Source organism: Leguminivora glycinivorella, chromosome 5 (genome assembly GCF_023078275.1).
Source record: "Leguminivora glycinivorella isolate SPB_JAAS2020 chromosome 5, LegGlyc_1.1, whole genome shotgun sequence".
Lineage (NCBI taxonomy): Eukaryota > Metazoa > Arthropoda > Insecta > Lepidoptera > Tortricidae > Leguminivora > Leguminivora glycinivorella.
In genome coordinates this window covers 9,548,550-9,564,289 of record NC_062975.1, presented here as the reverse complement: position 1 = coordinate 9,564,289, position 15,740 = coordinate 9,548,550, and the positions used below count along the sequence as shown (strand labels likewise).

Here is a 15,740-nt window from a genome sequence, read left to right as displayed (position 1 = left end):
AGAATCCTTCTCTCAAAAAAAAAAAACTCATTTTTATAATCGGCGTATTTATTTCATATTATTTATTCATTGCGGCTCAACGCAGAATAAAATAAAAGCAAGCATGATGGGTATTTTTGCTTTAGGAGCAATGTGGGGTGGTATTTTTAGAAAAGCCCTACCTATACTAATTTATGGTTTAGGTTCAGTTTTAAGTTTGTAAAGAATGTTTGTCTCTTATTATTTTAGTAGTAATAAGGCAAGCATGCTTGAGTGCGATGTAGTGCATACTTATTTGAATGTTGTTTTATTTTATACCATATTAAACTACTTCAGAACATATTCAAATATCGTGGAATGAAACTCGACCAAAGCTGCTATTAAAATAATTGTACTGAATATGTATGTCGATAAATTACAGCAAGTTTCCTTCGACTCATAATTTCAGGGCGTACGTGTAGAAGCGGGTAACTGTCGTTGTAAGGATTTATCTCAATCTTAAATAATCATAGGTACGTAAAGTAGGGTGCATTGGGGTAATTTCGAAGCACAGAAATGCTCGAGTAATTTCGAAAGGGGAATCTTGGCATGATGGATATAATGGTGATTTTGATGTGACCTTCGAAATTAGACGACTACGACCTACTTAATCAAGAATCGACAAGGCTTTTAACTGGCAATCCTTGATCTGTTTCATGACTTTGTCATTTTGGTGTAAAAGGTATCGGGTGATACATTATCATATTTATCATACTCACCATCATAGTCGTCATTATCACCCGAAAGACACATAAGCATACTCCAGGGATTTACCTAAATACACAACGATCGGTCTTACATAATTATCTACTACTTACTTAGTTTCAATCTTAACCATGGATGGGTGGGTGTATTCTCCAGCCTGCGATTGCGGTGCGGAAGCACAAATCATCCAGCACATAATTCAAGACTGCCCTATAACACGCTATGCCGGCCCTCCCGAAGACCTGATCACCCTGTGCGACGAAGCCACAAAAGGCTGACTGCTCTTAGTCTAGATATTTAAGTAAAATTTTAAGTTCTATGTTTCTATTTTCTAACATGTATGTCATACGAATAAATAATAAATAAATCTTAACCATGTCGTCGAAAAATCCTTTGGGTCTTTTTCTTAGCATTTATTACTGTCAGATACCTGAGAGATTGAGATATACCTGATTATGTTTATTTGTTATTATAATACTGGACTATATTTTTAGTTTTTTTTAAGCTCAATTATTATTAATTCTGGTTAAGGTAGAGAATGCCTCATGGAATTAAGTTCGCCTTTTGTACATTGAATTTGTCTTTTGTGCAATCAAATTTAAAATATAAATAAATCTGTCGTTGAAATTTTTCTGGATTTGAGCAAATAACTAGACTCGTTAAGATTTAAGCCATGAATACTGTAGGTAATTCGTAACGTTGACCAATGACCACCTTTGTCGCCTAGTTAAAGTATAAAACATATGACAGTGCCTATGCTAGACGTGCCACTTGCTGAATAAGACAGACTCAATCGGTGACCAACCCAAATAGATATAAATTATATATGTAACGTTCGTTTACTTCAGTTTAGATATTCAAATGTTATCGAATAAATTGCTGTTCGGCTAATGGTAGACTTTGTAAGGCAACTTGGACAAATCGGGGCACAAATCTACAATGTCGATGGCGCGTGGCAACCGCTGTGTTCCACTTATGATCGTTTTTTAACGCCTTTCACCTCATAGTTCCGAGTCTACAATTAGGTACTGTGAAATTGCATTTAAATGTCATGACAATCGTTCATTAAGATTTTAAGTGAACGATATCAATCTATTTTTGATTAAGAAGCTGACATAACAGCTTTAGGCTTTTTTAATGCGTTAGTTTTGTTTCGTATCTAATATTCAGATTTGACTTTATTATTCTGTTTTCTTTTTGTCTGGGATTATGTTCTGATTTAGAAGCCTGCCTACTCATAAAATTGTTTACTGTGGTTCCAGAATAAGTTCTCACACACCCATAGCAAACCCATAGTAATCTGAAATATTGCAATATTGGGTTAGCTACCATTAAAAATTATGGGAAGAAACGTATTTTAATGGAAATTTTAACAACACCGAATTTTTCTACGTAATTGACAAAATTTCAGTGAAAGCAAAATCACGCACGCCCTTTTTAAGGACCATTGGCCTTGCATTTATTCTTTTTCGTTTCGACACCACATTCACCGATCTATATCTGTCGCCACGAGCCCTACAAATCAATATTAATACCTGACTGAATTGTGGCTATCATGAGTTTTTTAACATGTTACTCGAAAGCGAAAATGTAACGGAAAATGTTTTATTTTTTTAACTCTAGTAAGAAACAGTTTGGGGACGCTGCTCAGTTTCTCCTTAAGTCCATACAATGTATGTAATTTTCAGTGACCACTGCCAATAAATAAGGTGTCTCACTGCCAGTGCCAGCCAAAGGTCTTCCTTTATTTCAATCTTACCTATTAATTGCAGAATCTGTAGTCCTGTTATCTTATAGGCCGACCATTGGCAGTTTGCACTGTGGCACCCACTTGACCCACTCTGCTCATTTGGCCTACCTGTGTGCATGTATACGCCCTACAAGACCTGCGTAGTCCCACTTAGCTTAGTGGTTATTTTTCTACCCAAACATCGACAATGCCTGTTTTAGAGCACACCGTAGTAATTGAGTAACGTGTTAAAAACTCATAGTATAACCTCTACCACAGAATAAATAATAGTACAAGTAGGTACAGGCTCACTCCTTTGATGCTCACAAAATGCCACCATTCTAAATTCTTACCTACATTAACAAACGGACCGCACGCGAGCAGCCGACATTAAGTTCTGATGCGCCGCATGAAGGTCGTCACTACTGAATGGGCCGTGCATTCGCGGCCGCCGGCATGTAGATATGTCACTCGATAGCAGAAACATCGCGGAAAATTATGTTAATATATGACTGAACAATGTTCCCAAACGGTTACTTACTGGAGCCAAAAATGCATTCGAGTAAACATGGTATAGGCTTAGATACATTGTAAAAACTGAAACTAGAGTGGAATACACCGCATTGCGGCAATGCCGGCCGTGTCACGGCCGCGCCCACCGGTGAATGTCCCTGCGTGCGCGCAGCATAACCGCGAGTAACCGCATTAACGTCAACTGATCACTTTCTTATTTTTACTTAATTCCCAACTCTTGCGCAATTTGGGGTGCTCGGGAACGTGACATCACTAGTTTAGTAGCAAATCTTATTAACACACGATCGATAAAGATAAATGATATAATTGGGTTCCGTCAGTGTCGACCCGCCTCGCTAATTTGTGTAGGCATGCATTTTATATGACTTTTCCAGCTATCCTTAAAAACCTTGCATCCTTGGCAGTAATCATAATCCAATCATTAAATGATTGTTTGGCATGTGAGTATCATCTTTTCACAGTTTTCCGTCTGAGCGCAACTTCCTTGCTCTATTTTACCAGAAGCGGTATCTTTGCTTTGGTGGCGAAATAAATTTTGTTATGATAACCTCAATTGTAATTATGTAGAATTGACTCCATGCTTGATAATCACCATAAAAAAGTTAACAATAACAGTTCAAATATTTGGTCATCACTCACGTTCACGACTGTATAAATTACAATTATTACAAATACGTTAAAGCTCTCTAGCCAAGGTTACAATCGTTGACGCTCCGTGGCGTATCATAAGTCATCTCTCTCTATCACTCTTCCATATTAGGGCCTCCACTAGCTGGCTAGGTACTAGGCACTAGGTCGCCCGTGCGCACGTTCGCGGGCACAGAACATATAGTTCTGTGCTCGCGGGTCCCGCCAATATGTAAAGTCCGTCGCAGGCGCCTGCGTCATTTAGCACTGTTCATAGAATTTCTTACTAGACGGGCGTCCGTTCCGGGCTTCCGGGTAATCCGCATCAGCTCATGGAGGCCCCTAGTGCGAGAGAGTCAGTTGCATTCGCCACGGAGCCTCAACGATTGTACTTTTGGCTAGAGGCACACAGCTTATTGACGTTTACGTAACGCCCTCAAGCTTGCAAAAAATCATCAAACATAAATGGAATCAGTTCAACCTACATACTTACACAGGTGTTTATGACGCTTTGTCAGCAAACAAGTATTTCCTAGCGTGATGCAACTACACATTTTGTCCATTTATAATATCAATTTAACCCTTTTACCGCCAAGAACGGCTAAAGGCGTCGTGTGCTGCCGTGCCCACGACACCAGCAACGCCTAAAGTTGCTAAAGCGGACGCTGTTAAAGCAATTGTCATGCTGACAGATAAGGTTTATATTCGTTATTTACTAACTATTTAAAAGAGGTCCTGGCGCGAAGGCTATATTTGACGAGAAAAGGCAAAGCGTTCAAAAGTTTAAAAGGTAAAGGATAAAAATGTGGCATTTTCTTCACTGTCCGATTTCCATGCAATCAAATTTATCCTCATTTGTAAAGAGAATAAATATGACAGCATCCTAATTCAAAAGAAAAACATTTATCATCCTACTTGCGTTATCCCAGCATTCGTCGCGGCTCAAGGGAACCTGGGGTCCGCTTTGACAACTAATCCCAAGATTTGACGAATGCACTAGGCAAAAAGAAAAACCTTTATAGGTACGGTACAAAACTATTAGTAACAAAACCTATTTAATGGTAAATATGCTATAATTATCATAATGATGTTTGATTACCCAAACATAATTCAATTTGTATAATAAATTTTATATTCATTCAAGTAATAAACTGATGCAATTTCGTATCCTCGTGTCTATTTTTTAATTAAATTTTGTCGCTATTACATTTAACATCCGACATAATTGTGTTATTATAGCTACAATAATTAGGCATTAGATATAATAGACATACACCAGATCTGCCTAGCCGGAACTCAGATTGGTGTTAATTACATTTCACAAGCTACTTAGTCTGATCCATTAATTAGTATTGTTTCATAGTAATCGGATCGCAATACACATTAAGGATTTCCTTTATATTGGCGAGTGAAATCTAGTGTAGTATAAATGGGTACTTGTAACTAATCGCTCATAGATAGCTCACGTGCGATCGAGTATAAACGTATGTAATTTAAGGATTAATTATAGTGCGATTTAGGTAGCCATAGCTCGTTACCTAGTGGCGCCCTCAGTTGCGCAATTGTTTTTTATGATAAAATAATAATTTATGACTGTATTTTATAAATCAATATTTAACCATTATCAAAAATTAAATAACCAAATTAGTCCTTGTTTTTGTCTGAAACACAGGAACTATCCCAGTTCAGGCAATTGTATAAATCATCCCTTAGTCTTTAAGAGCAACCACTGTACAGTTATGTTTCCCTCGATAAATTATTTGTATTGTTGTTATCCTTAACTTTAGTTGTTCTCACAAAGTTTTGTTTTGCTTATCGTTTACGTTATTTATTAACGGAAAAATGACCACTATTTGCCGTTTAGTAAATAATGCGAACCATACACAAAATAAAACAATGTGAGAAAGATCAAAAGTGGTTAATTAGTAGGACAACAATAGTACTATAGTGACTAAAAAATAAATAAATTATTTATTAGAAAACACAACCCGTTAATAAGGACGCCCTTGGACGGACGATGGGCTCTTAACCTAGCGGTATTAAGATTTGACGTCATTCAAATCATTAAAGTAGGCGTATAAAAACCGTATGCTCGCTTTAGTGACCTACTTCCATTTTATTTGTGTGCATCAAGCACAAAAAGACCCTTTAAAGTAAACAGTTATAAATAAACCCAACGTCCTTGTGACGTAATATCACACTCGTGCGCCGGCACTTTCGCTATCATTGAAGATTGCTTGCGCAAGAGCATAACTGATACAGTTCGCCGAAAACCATTAGTAACACATTCACAGATTTGTTTAGAAACGCCCCGTGAATGCCTATATCATGTTTCACTTTCAATTTTCAAAAGCAGTGTGTGTTTATAACATTGCAATAAAATATGATATTTATTTAACCTGTATTGCACCTAATTTAATAACACCTTAAAATAATAAAAAAAAAGACAACCAGTGACGCTTTCGAGAAAGAGATGCTTTGCTGTTATTTTTTTCAAAAAAAATTGTATTAAATTATTTCAATTATTTGGGTGTAATAAAAAAACACATCGAATAATTTTCGTTTTATTATGCTATTTACATCAAAATTAGTGTTTTTACATCCTACTTATGAATAACAAAATAGCATCGTATGTTTCGTATCGTGCCTTCTTCACACAAACTATATAATTATAGACTTTCGGAGTTATGTGACATCACAATAAATAAGTTACGTTAAATACTTAGGTTTAATACTTTGGTATGTTGTATTTCGTCCAAATGCAATTATAAAATTATACAGATACTGATTCAATTATTTAATAAACCACAAAATCAGTCTACTTCGTGAATTTAACAATATGTTACTTTTAATATTTTAACGATTTTAAAGAATTTATAAATATAGTGTCTAGTGTATATACAATTTCTTACTTAAATCGTTTAATTTCTAATCTAACGTCACAGCTTGCAAAAAAGAACTAAAAAGATATCAGATCTTTCGTTGTTTTAATTGCATTTCAGTCTGTTCATATCTGTTATCTTAGAAATTACCCCAAGCTTTATTACCTAGTTTGTAATTAGTAATATAAAATTAAATATCAAGAATATCTAATAAGTTGATGACCGGCTTTCTCTTCTTAATTATTTTACGGACGATTTTTTTCTCGCCCTTGTTCGGCTGGCGGTGTCGGTCGTCATCGTCGTCGTCATCGTTGGAGTATTGCGGACGCTCGTAATCATCCTCTTCGTGTCTGTAATCATCAGGATCCTTGGCGGATTCTTAAACTTCTTTTTCGGCACTAGTATGTAATCGTTAATATCATCGCTAGGATAACTATAATCTGGAATTTTCGGTGGTCTGTTTTTCTTCTTCGGTCGCGGAGGAATATCGTCCGGATAATATTTGTCCGGTATCGGCAACTCAGGTATAGGGAAGTGTTCATTTTCATAACTCGGACGCCCCTTGTATTTATTCGCCAATATCCTCAAATCTGCTTCTGATAATGTTGGGAACTTGTACCCATTGTACCCAAATGGACTGGTAAGTTTTTCTGCATCATAGTTGGACGGGGAATTCTGCGAATCGTCATCGAATGCTGGTTGGAAAAGTTTGTTACCTGGATACCTTTTGGTTAAATCAAACTCAACTAAATTACCATATAAATTACTCGTTTCTTTGTTATGTTTTTTGCAATTTGGGTCATAATTAATACCCTGGTGACTATGTGGCTCGTTTCCTGCTTCGTCAAGTGGATGTTTTATTGTAATGCTATGAGTGAAGTCACTGGCTTCTAAATCTTTTGGGTACTTTGGCCGTTTCTTTAGGGAATAATCTTTAAATAAAGTTTCTAATGGGTGTTTTGCTCTTTTCCTATCAGTTGGCAGGTAAGAATCTCTTTCTTCATCTGAATCTTCAGAAAAGTCGTAAAACTTCCCAAAATCTCGTTGAGATTTTTCTTCAAATAAGCTACGACCCTTTTTCTCAACCGGCTCTCCATCATTTTTCACAACGGCCGTGAATCCGGTATTAGGGCCGGCTGAGTACTCCACAGATCTCATGGAACCATCGGGTTCAACAACACTGTAATGACCTGTAAAATAAGGGATCATGACTATTGCAACTTTGTGATTATTAAGAATAAAAAACGTACCGTTTCATGTATCACCTTTTACAGTGTCACCTTCCTTGGACTCCCACACCGATTTGACGTCACCCGTCTTCGTATCGGAGACTCCGTAGCTGAAGGAATAACTAGGATTTCCCTGCAAGCAAAGTTTAAGTGCCGAACCGTTAATTAAATTATTAAATACAAAGAAAGAAGCAAAGAATGTGTGACTTGATAGGTTGCGTGAGCAAGAGCCGTCTTTTACTCATTATGACAATTCATCGCATGCTTGGCGATTACAGTTTAGTATGCTGAATAATAAATGATCGGTTTAATGATTTCCATAAGAGTGGAATGTGAGCGGTATAATGAAGGTAATTGATTGTGGGCGTGGAACCATTGCGTAGCTATCAACCATATGTCAAATTAGTACTTTATGGGTCTATATTATTTCTCAAATACCACACATATATAAACTTAGGTCTATATTTCCAAAACGGGTAGTGCAGATGGAACTACTCAAGGGGTCAATGCCTCTCTTAGCAATTAAGGGGTTGAGAAAAAACGATATTGTGACATTGAAGTAACAGGTTGCCAGTCCATAAGCCACACCACGATGGAACTCATATCAGACAGTCGACTACTACAACACCCACGGAAGCCAGGGGGTGATGAAATTCTTAGCCTGTAGCCATACAGGACGAGACGTGGTTTCTCAAATAGGTATATACTTTATTAATTTATACATATCTGAGATTTTGATTATATTTTATTTTAAAATAGATTCCTTACTTTAATGATCTTGTTGTCGTTTGATTAAGTTAATTTTAGTTTTTGGACACTTAGAGACCTTATATATCTCTGAGATTTTGATTATATTTTTTTGTAAACTTGATTTGTTCTTTAATGATTGACAACTAGACATGTACATCTCTTGAAATGTGTAATTTAGCTGTTCATTTTCTGTATTTTTTTTGTATGATTTGACAAAGGTTTTTACTTTTAAATATTTTAATTTTATAAAATTTGACTCTTGGAGACTCTATACATCTCCATGGATTATTTGATTAAGTATAATATTTTTACTTGTAACATTCAGTATTTTACAACTGTTGAAGTATTATAGATTTCTTTTATCTTTGTATCTGTTTGCGCTTTATTTATGTATTGATTATAGTTAGTAATAATATGACATTTAGAGACTATACATCTCTAATTCTATATCAGTGTATAGCTACTTTGCTTATGATTAATATTTTTAGTTAATATTTCTATTAATTTCATTTGTTTAACTTTAATGAATACTCTGTAATGTTGACATGTAAAAGTGCCCCCGTGGCCTATTTGCTGAATAAATGATTTTGTATTTTGTATTTAAACCCAAGTAACTGATTACACCTCATCCATTATGACAGTTAAACATTACAATGTTTCTGTAGATTTTTGAGTCGTTAAACTAGTACAATAAATACTTATCAATCAAAAACACACTATTTACATGATTGTTATGTGCACAGTCATCCATATGAAATATCTAATTAGGTTTCGTATAAATTAATAAGATTGCGCATTGATTCACAGGTTTGAGGTTTCTTTTTTGACAAACTTTTTGCTGTGTTTTCACCGCATAATTATGTGCTAAATTTTAACTCTAGGCAACAGAAAATATCACTAATCAATACATTTGAATAATTATAAACTATCTTCGTTGATTTATGAACTACATCTACACGTTAGTAAAGTCATTATAGATTTTAAAGGCATTTGACTTTTTTTTATTTACTTTGAAATACAAAAACTTAAAAATAATTAAATAATAGCTGCTTTAATAGCCCTAAAATGTAGGGTTACTATATGAATATTATATTTGTGACTACATAAGTTCTAAAAAATGTATGAATATTTTAGTGCCCTGAAAGACCAATTGGAGTATCTATACTGACATCAAAATTATGTTTTAATCAAAATACTAAAATATAACTACTGAGCGTCTTCCTCGCGCCAAAATATGGACGGACATTGTTACAAAAAATGTAACAGGAAGTGTTACATCAAAAACAATAAAAAATTATAAAATGAGTTATAAAACTTGGATCTGGAAATGTACAAAGTATGTATCTACATATAATTTCGGAATATTTCCTCTGTCTAATGTCCTTACCCCTCATGTCCCCTGCTAAAATGCTTAAATAATCAAAATTAGTCTAGACGAATATGCAAATATCTAGACTAACTTACTAGTATGCTAATGAATGAACTAACTGCAACAGCATGCCCACTATAATGTTTGTAAACAGACGATAAATGTCACTTGATCATCTTCGCCAAGTTCAAGATGAGCCACCGGCGCGCGCGCATTACTCAATGTCAATGACGGATCGCTTTCGTTTATTCTACTTTCGTTTTCTTCTGTCTGCTCTAAGTGCGTAGCCAAATGCACAAACGCTTACGATAATATCGTTATCTTAGCTAGCTATCTCTATATCTTCCGTCTTAGCGCGACAGAGCCAGAGTGAGTTTCGATCGGCGTCTAGCTTCAACGATCATCATTTCGACTGGGTCAGCTGTTTTGTAATCTTTACATAATACGGTGTATAACTTAATGAAAATGAATGATTGAAGGCTTAATTTGGCAGGTATGTTATACATTTCTTTTGTTTGTAAACTTCCGAGTTGAAGATGTTTAAAAAGAGAGCGGTTATGCATGTGTTTCGAAATATCTTATATATTTACGAACACATTAAAGAGTGATTAGTTAGGTACTGGCCCACGCTAATTGGCCACTTCATATTTAAACAAATAGAAACAGGGAAATAAATGTAAGTAATAAATTTAGGTCATTAATTTAAAGTCCTTTATTGTTAAAAAGGTACTTTACATTTACCAAGTCTGAAATTATTTTAAACCTCAATTTCTATCGTCTTAAAATATGACATTGTGCTGTACTAAATATAGTTCACATTAAAATTCAAGGGTCAAGTACCTTCTGACATTAAAAGAAATCAAAAGTGGCCGAAACTGGTTGCCCGGTACTTTTACTGCGACCGACCGTGGTGAGTGGGAGAAAAGTGGGTGAGCTACATCGGGCGGCAATATCGATCGGAGCAGTTGCGGCAACCAATGACCATTTTCCATAACTATTTGTGCATATGTTGTGGCAATTATATTTTCTGATCTTTATTTTATTTGTCTACCTACTAATTTTATGTTTACCCTACGAACATATACCAACTCTTTTTGTATACTATTAGTTTAGAAACTGATAAATTACTGTATACATAAAGAAAAATGTTATAATACCAAGGTTGACCTTTTGTAATCAAATTTCATACATACGCTCAACATAGTTAAGTTAGTGTTAATTTCTCATGTAATGAATTGTGAGCAATTGTAAAATTAATGTACTTAACTGTAAATTTTTGGTAAGAAAAATCGATAATGTCGATTACGTTGATTACGAGTAGTCGACTTTTCTTTAGAATTTAATTGATGTAGATATTTAAATTATTATAAATTATTTAAATAAAATTAAATCGTTAGGTAAGTAATAAATGGAGTGGGAATTGATTGAATAATAATATCAACACTGATATATTTTTAAATTAAAGCTAAAAAAGCTATACATAATTATATATCACTAAAATAAGTTTTTTATTACGTATCCATGAATTCGCGATGAAAAATTAAAATGATTTGTTTTTTATGAGATAAGATAGGAGGTAAACACAAGGATTAAAATTTTCTTCGTGTTATCCAGTGTCATGTAATTACTGTGACCACTTTAATTTCCTGGCCCCGTAGCTGAATGGCATTTCTGCGATGCGAAACGCCGCAGAAATGTAGTCTGGCTCTGTCGCGCCAATACGCAAGAGCAATAAAGATAGCTACGAAAGAGATATTATCGTGAGCGTTTGTGCATTCGGCTACGCACACTGGTGTTATTTTTAGTCACAAAACGAAAAAAAAAATTAGGTCAATCATGAGTAGAAAGAACACAGCATTTTCAGTTTTAAAATAATTACATGTTATTATACATTAAACATTGCTTTGAAAACAAATGTTAGAATATTATTTTTAATAGATCCATGGATTATAAAAAAAATATATCCATTAGCTAGACAGTATTCTTGTTTCATTTATCTTTTAGACGTTTCACAAAATGACTGACTCTGTGCTAACTGACTGTGGCAAGCAAGTATGTATTACGCGAATGCGGCGCTTATGGGTTTCGCCACAGACAGCAGCTGTACCGGTATTTTAATACAGTTGTGTTTGAACTCTTAATTTTATCAGTGGCTATTTAAAAAAGATGACGCATACGACATTACGAGTTATTTGTTTTATAGCCACGTATTTTTATCTCAGACCTTGGATATTTTTAAAATTACGAAATGCAAATTGTAATTGTGGTTTAAAATTTTATATTTTCTCTGTAATAATATTTTTATAATATGATGGTTTCAAAAAATCTGTCCCTTATAAGCAAAAATAAGCAAGATCACCAATGGGGGATGGCTATATATTATTTAGCTTCCTCTTTTAGCTAAGGATAAGCTGGTGCCATCTATGCAAACTTTTGACAGTTATCAACCCCATTATGAAGAAAAATTCCTGACTATTAAACGTGCCTATTATAGGTACGTGTGGTATTAAGAATTTCACCACCCAGTGCATGTCATAGAAGTCGACTGGTAGATATGGGTTCAATAGTGGTGAGACATCGCCCTCGCCACTATCGAACCCATATCCCACAGCCTTGCAACATGTCACAGTAATGTCACGACCACTTGAGCAGTTTCATGTTCTCTGCCTACCCTTTGGAAACACAGGCGTAAATTTATGTGTATAATTATGAAAGTGTAACTAATTAATAAAAAACATATCGTTGAAATCCAAGCAAAGAAATGCTTCCTGAATCAATTAGACTAATCGATGTTAATTCGCAATTTACATATTTGCCGGAACGAAAGCGGCAAAAAGTTAAAACCGATTTGATTTACCAGAAAGGAAAAACACTTGGCACAAAACACCGGGTATACACTCTTCCTGTGTCTGCTTGTCATTTTAGTATACCTATGTCCGAGTTTATGAGATTTGTGGGGTTATCTTACTTTGAGTTGACATACGTCAATTACGTCAGACGTTAGCTTTACATACTATATGGATCAGATACAATTATTATGTCAGTGTCAAAAGATACCTTTCTCTAAAAAATTGTCCTTTTGTCGATGACATATTTGATCCGTGTCATATCTGGAGCTAATAATGTTCGAATCGATTCGTTAGGAGATCGAATGACCAAACCGGTCAGTTTCAAATTGTCATCGTATCTATTGATGGCTGCATAATATATAGACATTGTTACATACCTACTTATTTTATTAAACCTAATACATAAATAATAACAATAGAAAATAAATAAAATTTATGACATTCAAAAATGAAACTATAATAATATTAATCTTTTTAGCTGTTAAAAATTAAGTACGATATATTTTGGAACTAAAATATTATTGAATATATTCCTAAAAGTGTCATATTTTTTCGACAGTAATGAGAGTACGAACATAGTACTTACTATACTACTTATTTAAAAAATGATTCCAACATAGTAATAATCTAAGTAAAGCGTAATTAAGTAACAAAAAAGAGTGGCATTATAATTACTCACTTGATTGGTATCATGCTCTTTCACTTCCTCTTCCAAGACATCAGTATCTTCTTGGCATGTTAATACTAATAGGTGCGCCGAGAGGGCCTAAAAATATTAAACATATTTTTTTTAATAGTAGATACTTCACTATTCCAAATTAAAATAAATAAGTTACCTACCAGCAATGCAAGCACTCTCGCCATTGTCACGGTATCCAGGTAACGTGTCACCACCACAAAAACAAAATCACCAAACTTTTTTTTTATTATGTTTAAATTTACATTTTATGACGTAATTTTGTTAACGTGTCCATATCCAAGGTTGCAAGCGCGAAGACGCCCCACATAGGCCAACGTTACCTATATATAAACTCATCCATTCGCACCTCCCGACGTTCGCACACATGCACACATTGACAACTGCAGTCACGGCTAGGATGCGCTGACAATTAATTGTAGATAATCTGTTTCATATCTGCAACATACCGTTTCAGGAAGATAAACAGAGCGATAAAATTGTAGCGGAATAAAAAAAAATTCGTTACAAATTAATGTGTCTAAAAAGTACCTACTGAAAATGAATAAGTCTCACATCTTATACTTATCTTTGTAAGTTTAAGGCCAATGAGAGATGGTGGAGGTACCATGAGTGTTTGACGTCTTCTGATAGGTAGGTTACTTGATAGCATAATCGTCGCAGAAAATGTATGTAACTTTGGATTGGGAGGTGCACTCAGTAAACGTTTAGATTGGGAGGCGCTTTCTCCGTACAGTGAATAACGAATTACGATTATTTTATTACTTACAGTAGAGCTCGACGTAGGCAAACATTGTATATTTTATTACATATTGGTTTACAATTTCATTTCGTTTTCACGATAATTCCCTTAAAAAAAACTACCTATAACCAATAGCTCAATCAATTACTATTCAAATGATGCACGTGATTCAGAAAAATGTTTACACACAGTAACTACTAATGAAACTTGACATGCAAATCAATGAAAGTGAACGCTCGAAGATGTGGCGCGTGATGATTTTAGACAAACAAGCCGCCATGATTTAAGTAGAATCCGCTGGAGTCGCAAAACTTGCACATTCATCTAGAGAACTTGTTTTTAGTGTCGAATGCTGATTTTCATATTTAATATTCAACAGGCAATGAAAATTGATACTCGCATTCATCCTCGTGGTGTTATATATATAAATAAATAAATAAATAAATATAAATTTTATAGGAAATTCTTACACAGATTGACTGAGCCCCACGGTAAGCTCAAGAAGGCTTGTATTGTGGGTACCTACTCAGACAACGATATATATAATATACAAATACAAAGAAAACATCCATGACTCAGAAACAAATATATCTGTGCTCATCACACAAATAAATGCTCTTTCCGGGATTCGAACCCGGGACCGCGTCTTAGCAGGCGAGGTCACTACCCGTTATGCCAGACCGGTCGTATATATATTATCTTTACCTAGGATATATTTTATCTTTATTAAATTCTAATATATTTTTTATGTTTGATTTAAATTATACGACTCGTGCTATTATATACATATATGCCTGTATTGTCAAAAGGGTGTACAGAGAGCACATGAACCTTCTCAAATTTCAGTGGCACTAAGCTGAGAGGCCTGAGAGGAAAGGAGATGGTGAAATTACCCGCCACTACACACGCCTTGGAGCCAGATTAAATAATTTGATTAATTCATGTAAACAATGGGTACATTGGATTTAACTTTTCCATGATTTGTAGCCAAACGTTATTTTTTTATATAAAATAAATATAATTCAAAGATATGGAAATATAAATGTCATAATAAAAACAATACTGACCTTAAAACCAAGTAAATCTACACTGACTAGTTGATTGACACCAACAACACATTTGTCTTTTTGTCATCTGTCATCATAGTGCCAGCTAATATTATAAATAATTGATATATCAATATAAATTTACTTGAAGTATTGTTTGAATGAAAATATGAATATCATTGACTTAGTAATAAAAACCTAGGATTTAATAGTTCTTAGGTTGATTTTTGGTAGCCTGATAACTGCATAACAGTGGTTCATATTTTTCATATTCAGTCCAGAAGCCCCAAGAACGAAGAAGGAGAAGTAAGTTCACTGAAATTCTAATTTGTGTCTTGTTCTTCAAGTATTATGATCGAAGTAGCTAAAACTAGAAATATGCACAACAAAAATCATTTCAATAAACTTTATTACATGCCAACTTTCTATTTACGTTTTTATGAAATAATTAGCCTAAACGAGCCTAGGATATAAATTAAATCTATCTAGCTAATGGCGGAAGCTCTTTTACGATTGACGACCGATAAGCACCATTAAATGCGCAAAGCATCAAGCGTGTAGTT

General features: G+C 34.6%; 1 protein-coding gene across 1 annotated transcript; it reads right to left on the bottom strand.

Moving 5' to 3' along the window:
- Positions 1-6,180: 6,180 nt before the first annotated feature.
- LOC125226184 lies at positions 6,181-13,704 on the bottom strand. The gene is given in 5 exon segments (XM_048130098.1): positions 6,181-6,861; positions 6,864-7,685; positions 7,761-7,857; positions 13,372-13,458; positions 13,533-13,704. Coding segments are annotated over 5 exon segments (1,206 nt in total). The 5' UTR covers positions 13,557-13,704; the 3' UTR covers positions 6,181-6,685.
- Between the last annotated feature and the right edge of the window lie 2,036 nt (positions 13,705-15,740).